Genomic DNA, 22736 nt, shown 5'->3' with positions numbered 1-22736 from the left:
AGCTCCATTTCCTATAGCTGACCTCAAGCAGAGTCCTTCATTTTTCCAGATAAAGTTTCTTTTTTACATTTTTTAACTGAAAAAAGGAAAAAAGATGTGAGGTCGAATTTGGGTGAAGGTGGAGGACCACCCATAACCCTACTACCCCAGCACATCAGTTATTTATTTTTGCCTCTTAATTCCCACAATTTTATTGGCTACCTTTATAGTACACATTTCATATCCTGCTGTTTGCTTAAGCTTGTATCATACATGCATTTCCATGTTTGTGTGCAGTTTTCATGATTCACGGTGTGTCTTAACAGCAAAGTTGGATAAATGGAGCGGGCACCTTATTTCCAAAATAATACTATTCTGTGTATCCTTTGGCATCACAGTGCACTTGGCAGGCGTCTGCTTGGTATAGAATTGTTCTGTAACAAGTCGATTCATGGCTGGAGAGGTAGCCAGCTGACATCTGCAAGAAGCCTTGTTCTCCGAAAGGATTTCCTTTGAGGGTAATGCCAGCCCTCCAGTTGTGCCCGAGCAGCTGAAAATGAGAACAAGGAAAGCAGTATTAATTTGCAATTGTTAGTATTCAGAAGAAAATTTCACTGTGCCTGGGAAGCCAGACAAAGCTACAGATGTCCAGCCACTCTCTCTGTACACACACCCAGGATGGCAAACCTTTTCTCAGCTGATGATGAAAGCAGGATGCTCCTATTTCCCATCCATGTGGAACAACAAACAGGTCTCCTTTTTGAGGGGAAAAAAAAGCCACAGCTGTGCTGTCAAAAGAAAGTTGTGCTTTCAAAAACATGATGATTCAAAGTTGAGTTTCTGTTTAGACTCACTTCTCTGTGCAGATTTTTCTCAGAGGCAATTTGCCTTCCAAAAGGGAAAGTGAAGTTGTTTGGTTATGTCTAACACTTTGCAGCCCCATGGACTGTAGCCCACCAGGCTCCTCTGTCCATGGAATTTTCCAGGCAAGAATACTGGAGTGGGTTGCCATTTCCCTCTCTGGGGGATCTTCCTGACCCAGGGATCGAACCCGGGTCTCCCACATTGCAGGCAGACGCTTTACCGTCTGAGCCACCAGGGAACCAAATTTCCTATTAGAATAGGGAGTGTGCGTGTAAATCCCCCAAGATTTAGTTGTGAGATTTTGTTTAAAGGAAGAATGAAGTTGGAAGATCCTTGGGTAGGTCTTAACATCTGAATGTACAGCTACTTCTTTAAATGTCTGAGCAGAGAAGATGAGATGCAGGGAATGGAACTGTATGTTTCAGATGAAAATGAGACTCAGGTATGAGAGTCTCAGACTTTAGATATGGGTATGAATTATACCCATAGTTTGGAAATATTATACCCAAGTTTGGAAATATTATACCCAAGTTTGGAAATATTTTGAGAAAAATAATACGGCTACCTCTTCTTTATGGCCATGAGTAGAACTTTATTTGATATAGTAATGTCTCTTGGATACCAACTTTCCTTGGTTTTTATACAACTTACTAGAATGTGAGTAAGCAACTCAAGAACATGTGTATACCCTTGACTGTTTACAATTAAAAGAAGTTCAAAACTTTGTGTTTTATATATGGAGAGGACAAACAGAATTTCTTAAAATTCCTTAAAATTGTCCTTAGCTTTGAAGTTGCTGTATAATACAAGGAACTCAACCTGGTGCTGTGTGACAGCCTAGAGGGATAGGGAGGGAGGGAGAGAGGTTCAAGAGAGAGGAGATGTATGTATACTTATGATTGATTCACACTGTTGTATGGTGGAAAACAATACAACATTGTAAAGCAATTATCTGCCAACTAAAATAAATTTAAAAATTTAAAAATGTTTCCCCACCCTTCAGAAAATTTTCTCAAACAATTAATATTAATAAATGTTTTTAAAGGAATTCCAAAATAATATTCAAGATGGTTGTAGCACTCGCCTTCCTAGAACCCCCTCTCTGTTGACCTTGAGTTCGTCCTAATAAGAACTGAATTGCTAAATATCTGAAATGTTATCCGAAATGCCTGTGCAGTTGCTGTCAGCTGCCCTATTGAAACGTGAACATTTTGGGTGCTCTTTTTTGTTAAGAGAATCATTTATACATTTTGGTATATTTTAGCATACTATAAAATTATAGTAGCTTTCTTTGAACTTAGATTGGGCAATGATTGAAATGAAGCTGATGGATTTTTTTTTCCAGCCAAGTTTTTTATTCACTTTGTAAAAGTTTTCCTTTTTAAAAAATTGAGATATAGTTGGCTTATAAGATTATATTCAGGCATGCAGCATAATTTGATATCTGTATATGTTGTTAAGTGATCACCAGAATAAGTCTAGTTAACATCTATATAAGTGTCAAAATTTTTTTCTTGTGATGAGAACTTTTGATATCTGCTAATCTTAGCAACTATCAAATATACAATATTGTATTATTCATTATAGTCAGCAGACTGTACAGTACATGCCCAGGTCTTATTTATTTTAACTGGAAGCTTGTGCTCTTTGACCAGCTTCACCCAATTTCTACCCCCGACCCCCACTTTCCTGTTTCTGGCAACCACCACCAAGTTCTCAGTCTCTAGCAGTTCATGACTTTTTGGTTTCATTGGTTTATTTTAGAGTCTACATATAAGTGAGATCGTACTGTATTTTTTTTCTGTCTGACTTATTTTACTTAGCAGAATGCTCTACAAGTCCATCCACGTTGTCATAAATGGCTAGATTTCCTTTCTTATGGCTGAATCATACTCTTATGAATAACTATGAGTGATAATATGACTTGATGGAAGCATGAATAATACTATGACTTGGTTGGCTTCTTTGAAGGAAGGAGAAAGAATTCTCTGGTAGGAACAGACAAGAGCTTCGCACATGCCAGTGGTCAGGGAAGGAGCCGGGTTGGGCAAGGAGAGAAGAGGCTGCCTTCTCTGCGTTTCCTGGAGAAAGCGCTCCTGAGAGCGTACTGTGATGCCCATGAAGTGAGGCAAGGCTGGAGTCAGTCCGTGTTCATCTTTCCTTTGGGTCTGCATGACATGGCTGATAGCTGGGGAAAGAGAAGGTGGCTTCAGCGGGGGCTGCAGCCATAGGTAAAGCCAAAGGCTGGAAGGAATCTCGGAGTCTTCTGGTCCAGGCAGCTGTGTTGGGGTGGCTCGCATTCACTTGTGAGCATAGTTGTTATCTTTTCAGGAATTCTGTGCTCCAGTTGTAAAACATAGCCATTATTAACACTAATTATATAAACTTACAGTTAAATAAGTTATGTTAAAACAAAGTTAATACATACTATAATAACTAAATAAATCAACACATCCTAATTATTTTACTGGCCTTTGCTAGTATCTCCATTCTTGAAGCGGTATATATTAGGTTTTTCTTGTTTTGTTTCTGCTTACTAGATTCCTGGTTTATTGCTGTTGTTCTTACCACTGAGCCACCTGGAAAGCCCCACTGGTTTATTATAAAAGGATGAAACCCAGGAACACCCCGATAGAAGAAACGCATAGGGAAGTTATGGGGGAAGGCACGGAGCTTCCTTGCCCTCTCCCAGCATCATTCTACCTGGAGGTGGTGTGTTTTGTCTCTGTCTGTCAGAAACACTCTGCGTGTTGTCCTGACAGTTGCTTGAAATCAGACATGGTGAAGCTTCTTGGAATAGCAAGAGTCTTGTTAGAATGGTGGCCGTCTAACATCTCCCAGAAAGCTTGGTCTTCAGAGGATTTCCTTTGAGGATGATGCCAGGGCTCCAGCAAATGCTGCAATTGCTCCCAGTGGGCCCACCTACTTGTTTTAATATATGAGATTGGGGTGCAGAGATGAACAGAGGCTTGTTCAAAGTCCTGCAGCCAATAACCAGCGGGGTTAAGACTTGACTTGGTCTCCTGATGCCTGCCAAGATGCTCTTTCTATTGTCCAGATATGTTATTGGTGAAAGGCACAAGGGTGAGAGGTCAAGTTCAGCTGTGAGCTTTTGTCTCCAGGGTTCCTGTAACATAAGTGATAGCTCTGTAGGGACTAGAGTCTCATGAGGAGAGGGGATGATTAACACGGAAATCAAGTTCAGTTGCCAGTGGGGTGGTCATTTGCTCCCTGTGGTCAAATAGGGGAACGAGTTGGGAGGTGGCAGAGACCAGATACTGAACTGTGACCCTAATGCACAGTGATAAAATTATTAAAGAGTGACTCAAGAAGGAAGAACTATTACCACCTGATATTATGTTATATATGCATTTGCTAGTTTATTTCACATCTCCCCCGTAAGGATGTAACCTCTGTGAGAACAGGGACCTAGTCTTGTGTGCCACTATGCACCAGCTCCCAAAATAGTACCTGGCACGTAGAAAATGTTCAATAAATATTTTTGAATGAATGAATGAACCAATCCTGCCGTTTCTTGGCCTTATAGTCTCCAGCTCCCAGGGGAGGTTTTGCCCAGAGGAATGTGCCTGCTGGCATCCAGCATGGGGACCCTCTAACCTTGTGAAAGGCCACTAGACTCTTAGTGACCATCATTTGTCTTTCTTCTTAGATGACGGAGGGCCGTCGATGTCAAGTACATCTTCTTGATGACCGGAAGCTGGAACTCCTAGTTCAGGTAAATGACTCTTGGCCAACTTTCTAAGTTTTTTCTATGACTGATGCAGTTCAGATATTGATTCAGCTGAAGGGTGGGTAAGAAAATAAATCATTTAAAAATCTATTAAAATCTCTGAGAGAAGATTGGGGCACGCTGTGGTGTGTGTGTGTGTGCGTGTGTGTGTGTGTGTGTGTGTGTGCAAGCGCACATGCTTGCACGCTATTTTTGTTCATTCTGCTTATTTGAACAGAACCCCTAAGGCATTCAAGGCCAGATATAGATCAAACCTATTGTTACAAATCTCTAGAAAAGGAAATTCCACAACTGCCATTAGCTAATCTTTCTGAATGGAAGGAGTTGGCTATAGTATAACCTAGAGAACTCTTGCGGCAAGACTGATTTTGTCATCTTCCTTGCTCGAGTTACAGAAAACAGTTCATTATTTTCAAGTCAAGCCTTCATAGGTGTGACGAAAGAAGAGCAGTCTCCTGGCTCTGTCTTCTCTCTAAAGGCTCAGTAACTCCAACTCCCTCCCAGAGGTCATCATTGCCATCACTGTTGATTGTCTGTAAGTTGACACATAGGAAATCATTTATCCCCAAACAAAAAACTTATCCATGGCAGAGAAGTCAGAACAGGCCTTAGAATCCAGGCATTAGAATTAGTCCGTTAGAAATGGACCCTAGTTTTTGTTCAGCTTCAAAAAATAACGTATCATTGTTTTACTCAAAGCCCTAAAGAATGGTGAAGTTTGGAAACTTGATTTAAAGAACTTAATTCCAAATCTCTTACTCACCTCCAACTTTTCTAACCATATTTGCTTAATATTCTCCAGTGTCTATCATATTCTGAGGGCAGTGCTCCTTAACTTCCGTCATATTTGCCCTGGAGATGCTGCAGTCCCTCAGTGGGTTGAAACAATGCCCACATGTGCATTCACGAGGGAAAACTATGCTCCCGTGGGGAGATTTACATAGAGGCACTCAGATCTCATGTTCCCGTGTATGTGCTGCTTGGATTCGAAAATGTTCAAATTGCTAACTTAAAGAGTGACTACTTTTAATAAGATTTCAGTTTTAAAGGTGTTACAAATGCAGTGTAGGAAAGAAATTGCGGGAAGAAGCTCAAAAACCACAAATAACAGTTCAACTCCTATTCTCATTTTGGTAGATTTCTTTCCAGCACTTTTCATATTTGTATTTCTTACATAGTTGCAGTCATGTGTGACTAATTCTCTGTATTTTCTTTTTCACTTAATGCTGTCTTTCATTAGCCTTTTCTAAGTTACTGAAAATTGTCATCTTTGTGAATAGCTTCATAAATTCCAGAAATGGATATTCCATTAGTATTGAGTCACTTACTCATTTAGGTCCATTGAAGCTTTCTTTACAATTTTTCCACTATCACATTTTTGCTATTACTATTAAATGTTGTGATTAATTTATCTACCCTTGTACTGTTCTCCCATGTTTTGGATTATGTCCTTGTTAGACTAGATTCGGAAGACCACAGGCTTATTAAGAGTTGAAACTTTGGCTTGGATTGGAGGGTGGGGCAGTGGATAAGACTATAAAGTGAGCAAGATCTCTTCAGTTAGCAGCATCACAAACTAATAAAGCACTTGGAGCTCTAAATGGTTAAGAGTCAACTTGAGATGCTGAGAGATGAGTGGTCTGGTGTGTTTTAGATGGTTTTTAATATCAGCTCTTAGAGGCTTAGAAAGCAGCTACCCTCTTAAACAGGAAATGACACCTCAGTGGCAATGAAATGACAGTCGGTTGGCTGATTCGCTCTGGGGAAGTATGGTTGGGGGCATTTGAAGCAGTCTCAAGTCACTGAAAAGAGATGCATTTACTGATGTGCAGCAGTTTTGGAAAGGGCATGTTCAACCGTTTACCATCAAGAAAATGTTGAATTGGACCGAATAAGAGAAGTTCACACTCTTCCCATCCCTTTTCAGAACGTGCTTCAAATGCTATTCCCTCTTCCTGGAACACTCCTTCCCATGTCCTCACCTCTGTCCCTGGATGGTTTCTGTTAAGCTTTCAGTTCCCAGATTCGAAGATGCTTTGCCCTCTAAGACTTTCCTTGTCCCCCAGGTCTGGGTCTTACCATTACCCAACCAGACTTGTGTCTGCTCACCCATACACAGTAAAGCTGGTTGCTGAAACAAGATTGTGGAGAAGTGAAGTGCAGCATTATTGCAGGTGCTAAGGGCTTCCCTGTGGCTCAGCTGGTAAAGAATCCGCCTGCAATGCAGGAGACCTGGCTCCAATCCCTGGGTTGGGAAGATCCCCTGGAGAAGGGAAAGGCTACCCACTCCAGTATTCTGGCCTGGAGAATTCCATGGACAGTTTAGTCCATAGGGTCGCAAAGAGCCAGACATGACTGAGCGACTTTCACTCACCAAGACAGGAGTCCAGGCAGCTAATGCTTGAAAGGCCTGAACACCCCAGGGGTTTTCAGGGAATGGCTTTTAAACACATGGAGAGGTTGTGGTCAACGTGTGGACTTTCTTCAGATTCTTTTGTAGTGAGGTAATTGGAAGTCAGCATCATCAGCTTTCTGGTTCCAGCCAGCCTGGGGTCTTTGTGTTTGTGGTCAGCACAGAGTTAACTTCTTCCACCTGGTTAAGGGGGTGGGTTAGTATCTACAGAGCAACGCGAAGGCTATGGCTCAGAATATATTATCTATGGTCCTTAGGTCCTTGACATTGTTTAATGGCTGAGCTATTGTTATTTTGTCTTGCTTATTTCCTTTGTTTCTGTATTTTCTCACTTGTGTGATTAAATTTATTTTCTGGAATTTGGATCAGGCTAATGTTCTTCTACAAATAAGAGGCAGGCAGAGGACATGGTCGGGGCGGGGGAGGGGGTGTCTGTCCTGGGAAGACCCCCTGCTGACAGTCCTGCTCCAAGACATTAACTTTCACCCTTGCCCTGAGCTTTCCCTCTTACTGTCACAACTCATCACGACTCACTGCCATGGCCTGTTTACTTGGCATTTCTCAGAGCCATCAGCAGTGTGAGGGCCGGATCTGTGTCATGATCACTGTGTAGCCCCAGCACCCAGCCCAGGGCCTGGCACATAGGTCACTAAATAAATCCTTGTGAATGAAAAAATGGACAAATCCTAAGATACTCTGGAAGTACCTCCGCCAAGGACCATAGAACCAATTGCTTTGAGTTTAGCACCAAAAAAAAAAAAAAAAAGTGGAAGCAACCTAAATGTCCATTGACAAACAAATGGGTAAAGATGTTGTACATATATACAAAGGAATGTTACTCAGCCATAAAAAAGAACAAAATGATGTCATTTGCAGTGACATGGATGGAGACTGTCATACTGAGTAACGTAAGTCAGAGAAAGACATATCATATGATATCACTTGTATGTAGAATCTAAAAAAAAAAGAAAGTTACTGATGAACTTATCTAGAAAACCAGAAATACAGTCACAGATGTGGAAAACAAACTTCTGGTTACCAAAGAGGGAAGGTTGGGATTGACATATACAAACCGCTATATATAAAATGGGGAGCTAATATGGATCCTCCGGTCCCATCACTTCATGGCAAATAGAGGGGGAAACAGTGGCTGACTTTATTTTTCTGGGCTCCAAAATCACTGCAGATTGAAGCCATGAGATTAAAAGACGCTTACTCCTTGGAAGGAAAGTTATGACCAACCTAGACAGCATATTAAAAAGCAGAGACATTACTCTGCCAACAAAGGTCCGTCTAGTCAAAGCTATGGTTTTTCCAGTGGTCATGTATGGATGTGAGAGTTGGACTGTGAAGAAAGCTGAGTGCTGAAGAATTGATGCTTTTGAACTGTGGTGTTGGAAAAAACTCTTGAGAGTCCCTTGGACTGCAAGGAGATCTAACCAGTCCACTCTAGAGGAGCTCAGTCCTGGGGGTTCATTGGAAGGACTGATGTTGAAGCTGAAACTCCAATACTTTGGCCAGCTGATACCAAGAGCTGACTCATTGGAAAAGACCCTGATGCTGGGAAGGATTGAGGGCACGAGGAGAAGGGGACGACAGAGGATGAGATGGTTGAATGGCATCACCGACTCAATGGACATGGGTTTGGGTGGACTCCCAGAGCTGGTGATGGACAGGGAGGCCTGGTGTGCTGCGGTTCATGGGGTCGCAAAGAGTTGGACACGACTGAGCGACTGAACTGAACTGAACTGAATGAGGATCTACTGTATAGCACAGGAAACTCTACTGAATGAATACTCTGTAATGATCTATATGGGGATTCCTTAATGACTTAGATGGTAAAGGAAAATCTGCCTGTGATGCAGGAGACCCAGGTTCAGTCCCTGTGTTGGGAAGATCCCCTGGAGAAAGGAATGGCAAACCACTCCAGTATTCTTGAGAGGAGAATTCCACGGACAGAGGAGTTTGGCGGGCTACAGTCCAGTGGGTCACAGAGTCAGACACAACTGAGCAGCTAACACTTTCACTTTCAGTGACCTATATGGGAAAAGAATCTTAAAAAGAATGGATATATGTATAACTGATTTCACTTTGCTGTACAGTAGAAACTAACATACATAATGGTATAAATCTATACTCCAATAAAGTTAATTTTAAAAATATGAAGAAGAAGAAAATGGTTGTTTTGAGACATTAGTCTGCTATCTTCTTGGTCAGCTGGCTTTCCGAATAAAGTTGTATTCCTTGCCTCAGGAAAAAAAAATGAAGAAGAAATGATTCTAAACTCTCATATATTATTACAATATGAGTTTCAACAGAACTTGGAGAAACAAGGATGGACAAAAGCCAACTTAAATATATGACTTTTGTTTGTATCCTATAAACTACTGTAGTCCAGGATTGTACTCTTTTGACAGAAGCTTTAGGGGATTCCCTATTCTTGAATTCATTGGGACCCATCTCTAAGTTTTTAATAGCATATAAATATTTTGACTTGGAACCCTTCTTTTTTTAGCAGCTTCATAGACTGAGAACCTTGTAAGTTGTTTAGTCACCAGTATTATGCATATTAAACGCTAAAGTTTTTGCCATTGTTAAGAACCATTCCAGAATATTTGTAATAAGCTGTAGACTGAGCAGTACCCTTCCTAATCTTTTGATCTGGTGGGGAAGGGTGGATGTTTCCTACGCTCACCTCACAGGGCTTATAAGATGGAGAGGCAAGTTTGGAGGAAATGGTCATCTCTTACAAAGATGAAAACAGGTTTACACACAAGGATGAAGGAATGAAGGGCATTGATAATAGCAACAGACATGGGAGGACAAGCTTTTCAGCTACTAAAGACTAAGGTAAGAGATTCATCTAAGGCTAGACCACACACCTTCAGAAGCAGCACAGTTTCCAACAGAAGTGGTAGAACCCTGGGCTAACTAAGAATCAACATCTAACCAGAATTGCTTTGTATCAGAAGGATGCTGGTAATCAGACAACTACAGAGATTATTTCCTGCACCTGTGCAGACCTGGCCACTGTGATGGAAGCATTTCCCTTCTAAGGGTTACAGAGCAAAATGGCCATAATCCTCACATTAAAGGTTTATTACAAAACCCTTTTGAGATGGCCAAGTGGAATCTGCACTTCCAAGTTCCTGATGGTGTTGAGTAAATCCCACATTACGTGTACAGGAAAAGAACAGAGGTCAAGAATTCACATACAGGGATATTAATATTCAGAAGGCTCATCCCTCAATCCACAGGCAGGTTCCTGACACCCACAACATGACCGTGTGATGCCCTAAGTCACTGAATTGCACTTACGGACAGCTGGAACCATGCTGTGACACAAAGATGTGATTTAGTAACAAGTCAACCCTTCAGCCTTGATCATCATTGTGTGAACTTTGTCCAGCCACATCGCACTCCCATTCAACAGAGTCAATGGCATTTTCTCCATTGCACCAAATTGTTTCAACCTTTTAGAAACGTATTTGAAAAAGCCTGCATCAAAATACAAGAGGCCACCATCATGGACTTTTCTCAACCAACCTTTTGATACTTCTATAACCAGACAGGAGGGTGCCATGCTTGTTTTGTATTAAACTGAACTTCTTGCATCTGGCCTTCATATAGTTATTCCTTTAAAATGACTTTCTCCACTTTTTTCTGATCTGAATGTGTATTTAAGGGAACATTTTGGAAGCAAAGAAAGAGAAATGAGCTTTACTCTTAGAATCATTTCAATAAGATGGAGAGGAATTTCCTGACAGGGTCAGTAGGTGGAGGACTGGAAGCCGTTAATGGGAAGATTCTGGGCTCTTTCTTTTGGGTTTCTTAAAAATACAATAGATTCTCACTAGATTGGAATGGCTGAGGTGTGGTCCTTCCTTATTAGGGTCTCTTGAGGTTTATGATACTGTGTGAGAGCTTGTCTTCCAGGAAGACAAGCCAATGAGAGAAAAACAGATGTGTACCTTCTACTTCCAGAGATGCCTTGTGTCAGAGTCTTTCCCGGTTCTTTGGATGAGTGGGTACTATGCTCATGGCAGAATTTCCTCCCTTTGACGAGAGCACACCAGAGTCTTCTCCAGCCCCTGCCGCAGAGGGAGCTCCCCAGTGATGCGGGATGAATCCTAAGATTACCCTCTCTCTTCTCTGACCCCATCTCTAAGTGGCCATTGACATCATATTTATAACTATTTACTTCCATTAAAATAGAGGAATGAAGTGTCCTGTGATTCTGAGAAATGGAGCAAACTTAAACAAATCAGTGTGTTTTCAAGAGAATTAAAGATAGTAGCTGGACTGTTCTTGTGTATTACATGGTGTCCCTAATCCTGATAAAACCAGTGGGACAGAAGCATCAAGAGAGATTTAAAGCTACACTGTGGGGTACAGTTGGAGCCCTTGAAATGTGGCCAGTGCCAATTAAGATGGGCTGTGACTGTAAAACACGCACCAAATTCTGAAGACTTCATTTTAAAAAAAATCTAATTAATGATTTTTATATCAGTGATTCCATGTTGAAATATTATTGGGCTATGGTGAGATGAAAGACAATACATAATTAAAATTAATCTCACTGATTTCTTGTTCCTTATTTCATGTGGCTAACTAAAAAACATGGAAATTTCCTATTAGGCTTCCATGATATTTCTGTTGGGCAGCTATCTCTGAAGGATAAAGAGAAGCAAGAGAAAAATTATAAACTTAATAAACTTGTTTAAGGTTATCCAAATTTCCTATTGAATGACCTCTATAATAATGATGGCACTTTACAAAGTTTCCCTGGAGTATATCTTATTTAATCTTCACATTAATTATGTAAATAAGATGATAACTCAGGTGGAGAAACAGACATTCAGACAGGTTGATTAACTTGCTAAAGGGTCACAGAGTAGTATATGCAGCTGGAACACTGCTCCTCTGACATTTCAGCCTATTCTCTTTCATTGCACAAGTAAGAAATATATATGATTAATATCAGACTTGTGAGATGGTTCATGTGATATGTGGCTGCCATGTTGGCCCCAACACCAGCTTCATAAGTGACTAGAGTTAAAGACTTCAAACCTCCTCTCACGGCTTCCCTGGTGATGCTCAGTGGTAAAGAATCTGCCGCCAGTGCAGGAGACACAGGTTCGATCCCTGGTCCAGGAAGATTCTACCTGCTGCAGAGCAGCTAAGCCCGTGTGCCACAGCTAGTGAGCCTGTGCTCTTGAGCCTGGAGCTGCGACTGCTGAGCCCACGTGCCACAGCTGTGGAAGCCCATGCACCCTAGAGCCTGTCCTGCTCAAGAGAAACCACTGTGATGAGAAGCCTGTGTACCCCAACCAGACAGTAGCCCCCGCTTTCCTCAACTGAAGAAAAGCTCATGAAGCAACAAAGACCCAGCACCGCTGCAAATAAATAAATAAAAGTTTAAAAAACAAACCTCATCTCAGATCGAGAACTGAACATGGGCTTCCTGGGGTTGTTTCGGTTCTTTGAACTCAGTTTCTAATCGATAAAGTCAAGATACACAGATCTGACACATGATAAAGAGTTTCAACATCTTGTCTAAGCCTGAGGGTATCAGGTATGAGAGAAACTTAGCAGCAGATTTAATAATTCTTGGATTCTCATCACTTTCCTCTGCCTGACAAAGATGCTAGTGATACCGGCTTAAAGTAAATTTATATAGCCTCTGAATAAAGCAGCATTGAAGGCAAAGTAATATTCTTACCTATAATGGGCTTGAAAAATGCAACCTGTACATGACTTTTTCAGAAATCTGGAAGTCTAATAGTGTTGCATGGGATAAATGAACGAGCCCTGAGTTTCCTCTGTGCGCGCACACACGTTCATATTCACCCTCGCCCCCATCCTTAGCTTCTTCCATGGTTTATCATGTTCTTCTATAAAAATGCAAAGGATTATTTTCTATCAAGGAAGCCAAGAATTTCCCCAAAACGCACTTTGCCGAGAAAAGAAATATACAGAGTTGATTCCATATCTTCTCAGCCGAGAAGGGTGGTCTGCTTTGCTAGCTGGCCCATCTACTGAAGTGAGAGCCGGCCGGGCCATCTGCTCCTGTCTGGGCTGAAGTCACCAGGAGGTACAGTCTCAGCCAGGGGTGGGAAGCCCTGTGCAGAGCTGGGAGCAGATCGAGGGCCCTGGGTGTTCTGGACCTTCTGTCTGGGACCTCCCAGGCCCCCAGGCCGCCTCATAAAATGAGAGCCAGCGGGGTCAGGCAGCAGTGCTGTGGGCTGACCTCAGAGTCACTGCGATGGCCATCATCATTTATTAAGCTTCTGGCTGCAAAGCTGGGCATGCCCCCAAATGAGCCAAACAGATGTCTTCCCAGCCCCTGGGGGTGGCTGATAATACTTAACATCTTAAAGGCACATCGCGAAGCAAATAGATGTTAAAGTATAGATCACAGACGGAGGACATAATGGTATGTAATGGTCACTCTCAGTGGAATCAAAATTAGTGGCTTGGAGGAATAAGAAATAGTTCTTAAAGTATAACCTTAGGGACCACAAGCAGCTCAGGAGTTTCCGCCTCTGGCGAGAGGAGGGAGGAACCTTTACATTCTCCTTTTTGCATGGAGGGCCTTTATGGAAAACTTGGGGAGCTCTGCTCTGCTTGATAACCAAAGCAAACCCCAGTCTCCCTGTGGGGCTGTGACAGAGGAGTGTCAGGATTCAGCTGGTTGTGCAGTCATCCAGGGGCCACACCCAGTACACACACCCCAGCATACAGGCACACACAACTCCGGGAGCAGCCAGCTCAGGGCAAGGAGGAAAGACCAGGTTCCAGGCAGTTGAGGTCCAGGCTCTGGTTCCTTAGCAACATCCCCTTCTTTGGTTCCTTTCCCCGCTTACCCTCCTTCCACTCCAGCCCTCCATTTCCGTACACCATTCTCCCTTGATGTTAATTTTAACCAGTTTTTAAGCATATCACTTGGAATACTTTGAAATGGCCAGTGTTGGCTGATTATGTCCTACTGAAAAGACAGTTTTATGGGGTTCACACTGTGTGGAGGGCAAGAAAGGGAATTTCAGGAGAGGAAGAAAGTGCGACACCTTACCTCCCAGAAATGACCCTCTAGAAAGCTGATTTTTGTGGCTTTGTTTTGTGTGTGTGTGTGTGCTACTGCTGAGTTATTTGTTTTGTTGATCCTTTTACAAAATCATTTCCACAAATTCTCCAAGGTAACCCAAAGCAGTGCTGGCAGAAAGGAGCCTTGGGAGACAGGTGGGGACCGTGGGCTCTCTGGTGTAGCCTTTCTGCCCAAGAGGGGTGAGAAAGTTGAGGGGCAGAAACGAGCTTAACACCCAATGCAGGTCAGCAAAATGTGAATAATTGTGTCACTAGGGGAAAGATACATAGCATATTAAAAAGCAGAGACATTACTTTGCCAACAAAGGTCTGTCTAGCCAAGGCTATAGTTTTCCCAGTGGTCATGTATGGATGTGAGAGTTGGACTATGAAGAAAGCTGAGCGCCGAAGAATTGATGCTTTTGAGCTATGGTATTGGAGAAGACTCTTGAGAGTCCCTTGGACTGCAAGGAGATCCAACCAGTCCATTCTAAAGGAGATCAGTCCTGGGTGTTGTTTGGAAGGACTGATGCTAAAGCTGAAACTCCAGTACTTTGGCTACCTCATGCAAAGAGTTGACTCATTGGAAAAGACTCTGATGCTGGGAGGAATTGTGGGCAGGAGGAGAAGGGGACGACAGAGGATGAGATGGCTAGATGGCATCACTGACTCGATGGACATGAGTCTGAGTGAACTCTGGGAGTTGGTGATGGACAGGGAGGCCTGGCATGCTGCGATTCATGGGGTCGCAAAGAGTCAGACACGACTGAGCGACTGAACTGAACTGAGGGGAAAGATATACAGAAAACACACACACGTGTGTGCACCCCCAGCCCAGGAGAGTGTGGAGATGGAGAGAAAGCCGGCCATCTGGAAAGGACGGCTTCACGGGAACCTGGGTGTTAACAAATCTGGGTGTTTTCTGTTTTTTACCCACAACTCACATTAATTTTTGGCTCATTGCTCAACTTGAATTGCACTTGCTCATTTGGTAAAGCTCTGTTATTCATCTTTCCCTGCAGAGATGTCAGTGTGCCTCCCTTTGCAGCAGAAGGTCATGTCTAGAGGTGGGCTGGGCGACTTTTTGCACATCTGGGGTATTCTTACTTCTGCAATGGGCTGTGTGTTCTCCACTGGCTGTAACAGCACCCCTTTCTCTGTGCAGTTATACCAAGGGCACCCCATTTTTCCTTTATAAGGAGGGGGTGCGCAAAGATTTGGGGAGACAGAGCTGTGCATTCTGGCAGCCTCTGCTGCAACTTGTCCCATCCTGCCCAGAGATGGAGGGGAGGGAGGGAGAAGGGGAAGAGGTGGTGAAGGGATCAGAGGTCTGGGAAACTCTCGGCTGCTCTGTGCTCTTCCCAGTCTCTCCCACCCCTGGAGCCCTGCCCCAGAGCCCTTGAATCTCTCTACCGGCCAGTTTGCTCACTTGCCCAGTGAAGAACCAACAATTTAGTTATCAAAGCAACACAGAAGATTTCCAGATCTTGCCAAAGCCCCCATCTCATGCATCAAGCCACCTGCTGGGTACCAGCAGACACAGAGATATTGCAGGTTTGGTTCTGAGGACTATAATATATCAAGTCGCACAGTGTTTCTGTGTCCTAAATTTTATATATATAAAGTTTATGTTCCATTTGCTTTATCTTTTAGGTTTCACATATAAGTGAAAACCTACAGTATTTGTCTTTCTCTGTCTGACTTACTGCACAATGTATAATACTGTGGGTCCATCCATGTTGTTGCAAATGGCAACATTTTCATTCTTTTTATGGCTGAGTAATATTCCGGTGTGTGTGTGTGTGTGTGTGTGTGTGTGTGTGTGTGTGTATCACAACTTTTTTACCCATTCATCTGTTGATGGCCACTGAAGTTGCTTCCATTATCTTAGCAATTGTAAGTGATACTGCTCTGAATATTAGAGTACATATATTGCTTCAAATTGGTATTTTCATTTTCTTCAGCTATATGCCCAGGCACGGAGCTGCTGGATCACATGGTAGTTCTGGTTTTAGGTTTCTGAGGACTCTACTATTTTGCACAGTGAATGCACCAACTTACATTCCCACCAGCGGTGGTACTAGTGGTTGCCTTTCTCCACATCCTTGCCAACAGTTGTTATTTATTGTATTTTTGATGGTAGCCATTCTATTAAAATATCGAATCACTATGTTATACACCTGAACTTAATATAATACTGTAGATCAACTTTGATTTTAAAATTTCTGTTTATACTATACTATAGTCTAAGTGTCATGTAAATGGAGAAAGTTTCAACCCTCTGGCTTGTCCCTTACCCCTGACAGGGATTCACCTGAGGGGTCTCAGCAGAGCCCTCAGGGTTTAGAAATCACTAGATAGAATCCAGCTGATAAAAAGTATAACTATCCTTTACTTTATGCAAATGAACACATTCCCAAACAGTTCAATACAATTCGAGCTTTAATTCCCAAAGCCAATTCTTAATGCTTTGGGAAATTTTATGGATTAGTGATTCATCATCAATGTAGCTAACTGAGTACTTCTTTCTGTGCCAAATTGTTCTAAGTGTTCCATATGTGCTGAATCATCAGATGATAATTAACTCCATCATTCTTCCCATTTTTCAGATGAGGAAATTTCAGCATAGAGAAGTTAAGTAACTTATTCAGGGTGGCACAGCAGGGAAAGAGTAGATACCTGATTCAAAATTAGGCTGTATGGCTCTGGGGAAGAGCAGCTTATCACCGATACACTGACGGCACAGATTCAAGGGCCAGACAGCCCGGCTTCAAAACCTGGCCAGAATTTAAATCAGTCAAGGTCCCGGAGTTACCAACCTGATGCTTAGTATCTCCATTACCTTGGCCAATTGTCCAGCCTCTTTAAGCTTCAGTTTCCTTATCTGTAACCCGGGAATCAAAACTGCCTCCAATCTTCCTGCCAATTTTATCTATACATTAATTTTAGAACTTATGGAGCTATGATTAGGATTCAGTGAATTAGAACATGTAACATGCTCAGAAGACTTCTCCGCACATCTTGGGCCATCCAGTGCCCAAACTGGACCACTTAGTAGCTGTGGTAACCTGGGCAAGCCTCTTCCTTTGCTACCTCTTTGTAAAATGGAATTGTTAACTACCTCGGCCTCTGGGGAAATGCTACATAATTTGTGGTGTAATTATTCCTAGTAATTTGGTCTTCCTTGCAACTCTGTACAGGGCTTTATGGAGTATTTCTAGAGTGCAGTGCAAGTTCCCTTGACAAAGGATGGGGTTGAGTGTCGGTCAAAAATGTCTTAATTGCTTAACCTTTTAGGCTTCCTGACACATGGTCCCCCGAGCCTTTTATGCACAGTGGTTATCACGTCTAATCCTCCCAGTGTCATATACCACTCATATGACAAGGTCGTAGGGGACAGAGGGGGCTTCCTAAGTGGTGCTAGTGGTAAAGAATCTGACTGCCATTGCAGGAGACACAGGAGATGTAGGTTTGATCCCTGGGTCAGGAAGATCCCCTGGAGTAGGAAATGGCAACCCACTCTAGTATTCTTGCCTGGAAAAATTCCATGGATAGAGGAGTATGGCTAGAGTCCGTGGGGCCTCGAAGAGTCAGACACAACCAAACGACTGAACACACACACACACACACAGAGGACAGACGGGATGTAAGTGGAAATGTATTCATGCCAAGTACTGATAACCATCTAGATGAGTGAATGCAGTTGTAACTTCCAACTATGTCAAAGCTTGCTAAGTGCTCGTCACTCTGGGGAATAAAATGGGGGGAAAAAAAGATTTTGATGGTTGCAACCCAGTCTGTTATAAATGACCCTATCTATAATACTTTACACTGAAATAATCTTGAAGCCTAGTTTTATACAAATGGATCATATTGACTGTGAAATGTGGTAGGGTAAGAACTGAAGGCAAGCATGATTCCTCGTAAACAAGTTAGTGATTAGTTTCCCAGCTCATTACTCATGGCCTCAAGTTCTTACAAGTTCTTGCATTAACTGTTACTTCCCACTAAGGGCTGTATCCTTTCCAGGGGATATGGTGTGCTAGCCAGATTTTGTAGCCCAGAGCAGGATGGACATTTTGGGGCATTCAGTTGCATTCTTTGCTTCTCTGCAAGGCTCAGGAGAACGTGTGTCTAACCAGGGCTGCTGGAATACCAACCATCTGAGATCATTCCCAGGAGAACTGCCTGGTTCCAGAAACACCTAACTGCCAGTTCAAAACTGGTCACAACTTTTTCCTTGACGAGAAGAGGATTTTAAAATCTCACGTGACTTCCTTTGACAGTGGCTTAGATGAATACAGTGATTCTTTTTAAAAAATTTTTATTTTATATCATAATATAGTTGATTAACAATATTGTGTTAGCTTCAGGTATAAAGTGACTCAGTTATACATATACCTGTATCTGTTCTTTTTCATGTTATTTTCCCATTTCGATTGTTACAGAGTATTGAGCAGAGTTCCCTGTGCTACACAGTAGGTCCTTGTTGTTTGGTTATGTGTTTTAAATATAGCTGTGTGTACATGGCAATCTCAAACTCCCAATCTAAGTACAGTGAATCTTACATTTTAAACTGTTGATGGATGCATTGCTAAATTAAAGCTAGCCGGATATCAGTATTATAAAAATTATTGATTAACCTTCCTTAACTCTTGTAATAGACTCAGTGATTTTTAAAACAACAGAGAGACTATCAGTGGATTCATACAAAGGTATGTTGGATTGTACTAATCCTCCAAATGACTCCAGTTCTCCATTTCATTTAATAGTATATCTATAACAGAATCAGAGAGGTGTGACCAGATAACTGCCTTTTCGCTTGCCTTTCAGAGGTGAATAAAATGATATATAAACTAATGAATGCTATGATACTGAGCTGCCTCCAGCATTCAGTTGGCTTTGTCAAATACACACACACACACACACACACACACACACACACACACACTATATTTTAGGGAGTAGCACTGCCCTGTGACCCTGAGTTCAACAGCTGTGGTCTCACCAGATTGTATTCAGAAGCACGGAAACAATCACCTTTCTGTTCAGCTTCACTTTGAGCTCCAGATTAAACGCAGTTACTTCTCTGGAAGTCCTCAGGCTCCTGGACTCCACTGGTCACGTGCTGGCTGCAGCACCTCCAAGTAGCGCATCTTCACGCAGCCACATCCCAAAGAAGGAAGGGAGTTTCTCCTCTTGTAACTCTTTTATCATGAAGGACAAACCTTCTCTGTGCCCTACTTCCCTCCCCACCCCACACTCTGTTGGTTTATATTCATAGATCTGAGCTAGTCCCTGACAAGGTGAACAGAAATGATGTGGTAGGCATAAGCCAGGGCTTCTCAAAGTGTAGTCTGAGATTGATGGCATCACTTGGAAATCTTGAGTATCACGTTAGAAATGCAGATTCTCTGGTTCAGCACATCCCTGGTGGAACCGGTGACGGAGCCAGCATCTGGTTCTGTGCAGCCCACCATGGGAGCCTGCATGCTCCCAGGCACACTGCATACTAAGATAGTAAGAATCTGACGTGGAGGAGAGTGCAGGCCTGTATGCCTTTCCAGAGTTTCCCTCTGGGGCTCACAGTTAGGGTCAGTGTGAGGCAGTGGTTCGCAGACTTTGGAATTTAAGGAACCATAAAATGTAAAGAAAATAGAAAAGTGGAGCTGGATTTTTTTTTATCAAGTAAGAATATTTAACAATATTGCTGAATACATTAACCTTCATTTATCTAATAAAAAAGAAAAACATACCAAAAAGGATAAACAAGGAGAATAAAGAGCAGTCCTTTAAGTGTAGGATACCTTTTGTTTTATAAAACATTTATGTACATTAATCTTATTTTCCTTGTTTCACCACTGACCCATGGAAAAATGGATCAGGGCTCAGGAGCTATTGATGTAATTAAATAGAATAAAATAGTAAAAGTTCATACTTCAGATAAAGTAAAAATCCTGACCTGCCCCGCTCCTGTGGATGGTGTGTGGGCTTAGGAAACATTTATCTGTATGAACCTCAGCTTTCTTGTTGCTAACATGGGAATTGTAATAACTACCTTGCAGGATTGTGGTGAGAATTAGAAATAATGAAACCCAGCACCCTCTTCTCGGGGGTCCTGTGGTGGCTGCTTTCATCCAAAAGTTGATGCCACGATATTGAACAAATGAATAGATGAACAAATTGCTTTCAAAATAAGAACTTCTCGAATCTTCAAGTTAGCACTTCTGTGCTCATTTACTTGTGGCAAAAGGGACGACCAGATTATTTTTCAGTGACTCAAAGCATAGGAACTAGATATACTTTAAAAAGAGAGAGAGAGGAGGGTAACATAGGAGAGGGCACAAGTAATGACTTTAATTCCTAAAATCCAACCAACCTTGAGCTTGGTCGTTTTTTAGCCCCCAAACACCTCTGTCTTCAAGTGTTCAGCTGCGCAATAACAGCCCCTCTGTGACTGACAAAGCCTCTGGTTGTGACACTCACAAGGCAGCAGCGTCCCTTGGGGGAGCTAAGGTGGGGGAAAGAGGCTGCAAACCCGAAATGTGATTCTGGCCCCACCCACTGGGAGTTAGTGCAGACTCCACTCGTCCCCAACAAGACCCCCCGCCCTTCAGAGACCAGCCACAAGCCTGGGGGTCCCCAATCACCCTGCACTTCTGACCAGCTGGCTGTAAATTTGGGGGTTCCAATCACCCTCTGAGGTTCAGGAATTCACCAGGATGACTCATGAAATTCAGGAAAGCATGATACTTATAAGGATTATAGGATTTTATTGTAAGGGATACAAATCAGACCTGCCAGTGAAGAGACACATAGGACAAGGTCTAGAGGGTTCCAAATGCCAAATTTCCTTGTCCCCTCCCAGTGGAATCAGGACACATCACTCTCTCAGGGCAACTGTGTGTTTGCCTACTGGGAAGCTCCATCAAGCATCACTGTCCAGGGTTTTATTGGGGTTCCACTGCAGAGGCATGACTTTTCTTCATTTTTTATTGAAGTATAATAACACATATAACATTGTTTAAGGTATACAATGTGTTGATGTGATATATTTATGTATTGCAATATGAGTACCATTAGTCTCTTAGCAACTTTGAAGTTTATAGTACAGTATTGTTGATGATAATCTCTATGCTGTGTGGATTATTATGTATAGAATGGCTAAAAAACAAAGTCCTACTGTATAGCACAGGGAACTATATTGAAAAGAATGTATATGTACATATATACGTGAAAGTGAAGTTGCTCAGTCGTGTCCGACTCTTTGCAACCCCGTGGACTGTAGCCCACCAGGCTCCTCCGTCCATGGGATTCTCCGGGCAAGAATACTGGATTGGGTTGCCATTTCCTTCTCCATATATGTATCCATGTATGTATAACTGAATCATTCTTCTGTACAGCAGAAATTAATACAACATTGTAAATCAACTATACTTCAATAAAATGACTTTTTAAAAAATGTTTTTGATGTTCATAAAGCTTAAAGGAGAAAGAAAGGAGAGAAGAACGCTGCTGCTGCTGCTGCTAAGTCACTTCAGTCGTGTCCGACTCTGTACGACCGCACAGACGGCAGCCCACCAGGCTCCCCCGTCCCTGGGATTCTCCAGGCAAGAACACTGGAGTCCTAAAGCCAAATGAATCGGGACCTCACTGAAAAGCCTCTACAGACTTCCTCAGGATGGTTATGGTGGCCATATATGGCAGGGATCCTGTTGGCTGAGAGGACCACTGAGGAAGGTCATTCAAAAAGTATTTCCTAGTAAATAGAATTTCCTTCATCTCTGTCCAGTCAGATGACTAAATACCATTTCGAGGTGATGTCCTCAAAATGTCTTCAGAATTGGTGATTTTTTCAGCCAAGTCCTAAAGTTATGTTAATCTTTGTATTTATCTTATTCATCATAAGGTGGCTTTTACTCAAGGTCATGGTCAGTATTTTTTTAATTGGGATATAGTTGCTTTACAATACTGTACAGCAAATAGAATTAACTGCACGCATACATGTCCTCTCCCACTGGGGCCTCCCTCCCGCACACCCCCATCCCACCCATCTTATGCCACTGTCAAGGTCAGTATTTTAGACCAGATAATAACGAGAAACAGGCAATGTCCCCACCTCCCAGGAGCTTACAGTTAAAGACCCTCATGTCAGTGCCTTCCGATATGTGGAAAACAGTTCAGAGGGTAAGTGATGCATTAAGCCAAGAATTGCATCAGGGAGAATGAATTTATGAGAGGAGACCATAAATGGGGTGCTGGAATTCAGAGTCTCTTTCCCATGACGTTTGCAACAGAGGACTGCAGCCATGAAATTAAAAGACGCTTACTCCTTGGAAGAAAAGTTATGACCAGCCTGGATAGCATATTCAGAAGCAGAGACATTACTTTGCTCACTAAGGTCCATCTAGTCAAGGCTATGGTTTTTCCTGTGGTCATGTATGGATGTGAGAGTTGGACTGTGAAGAAAGCTGAGAGCCGAAGAATTGATGCTTTTGAACTGTGGTGTTGGAGAAGACTCTTGAGAGTCCCTTGGACTGCAAGGAGATCCAACCAGTCCATTCTGAAGGAGATCAGTCCTGGGATTTCTTTGGAAGGAATGATGCTAAAGCTGAAACTCCAGCACTTTGGCCACCTCGTGCGGAG

At 42.5% G+C, this 22736-nt stretch overlaps 1 protein-coding gene across 9 annotated transcripts in view; it reads left to right on the top strand.

Annotated features, from left to right (window-relative positions):
• The window catches only part of FRMD4A (FERM domain containing 4A), a 703559-nt gene that overhangs the window by 477416 nt on the left and 203407 nt on the right, over nucleotides 1-22736 (top strand). For all 9 annotated transcript variants that reach the window (XM_060397374.1, XM_060397375.1, XM_042230562.2 and 6 more), the window contains one exon: nucleotides 4514-4579. In XM_060397374.1, coding sequence (XP_060253357.1) covers nucleotides 4514-4579 — 66 coding nt within the window. The remainder of the gene's footprint in view (nucleotides 1-4513; nucleotides 4580-22736) is intronic.

Source organism: Ovis aries, chromosome 13 (assembly GCF_016772045.2).
Source record: "Ovis aries strain OAR_USU_Benz2616 breed Rambouillet chromosome 13, ARS-UI_Ramb_v3.0, whole genome shotgun sequence".
Classification (NCBI taxonomy): domain Eukaryota; kingdom Metazoa; phylum Chordata; class Mammalia; order Artiodactyla; family Bovidae; genus Ovis; species Ovis aries.
The sequence above is the reverse complement of the archived record's forward strand: the minus strand, read 5'-3'. Positions and strand labels throughout refer to the sequence as shown.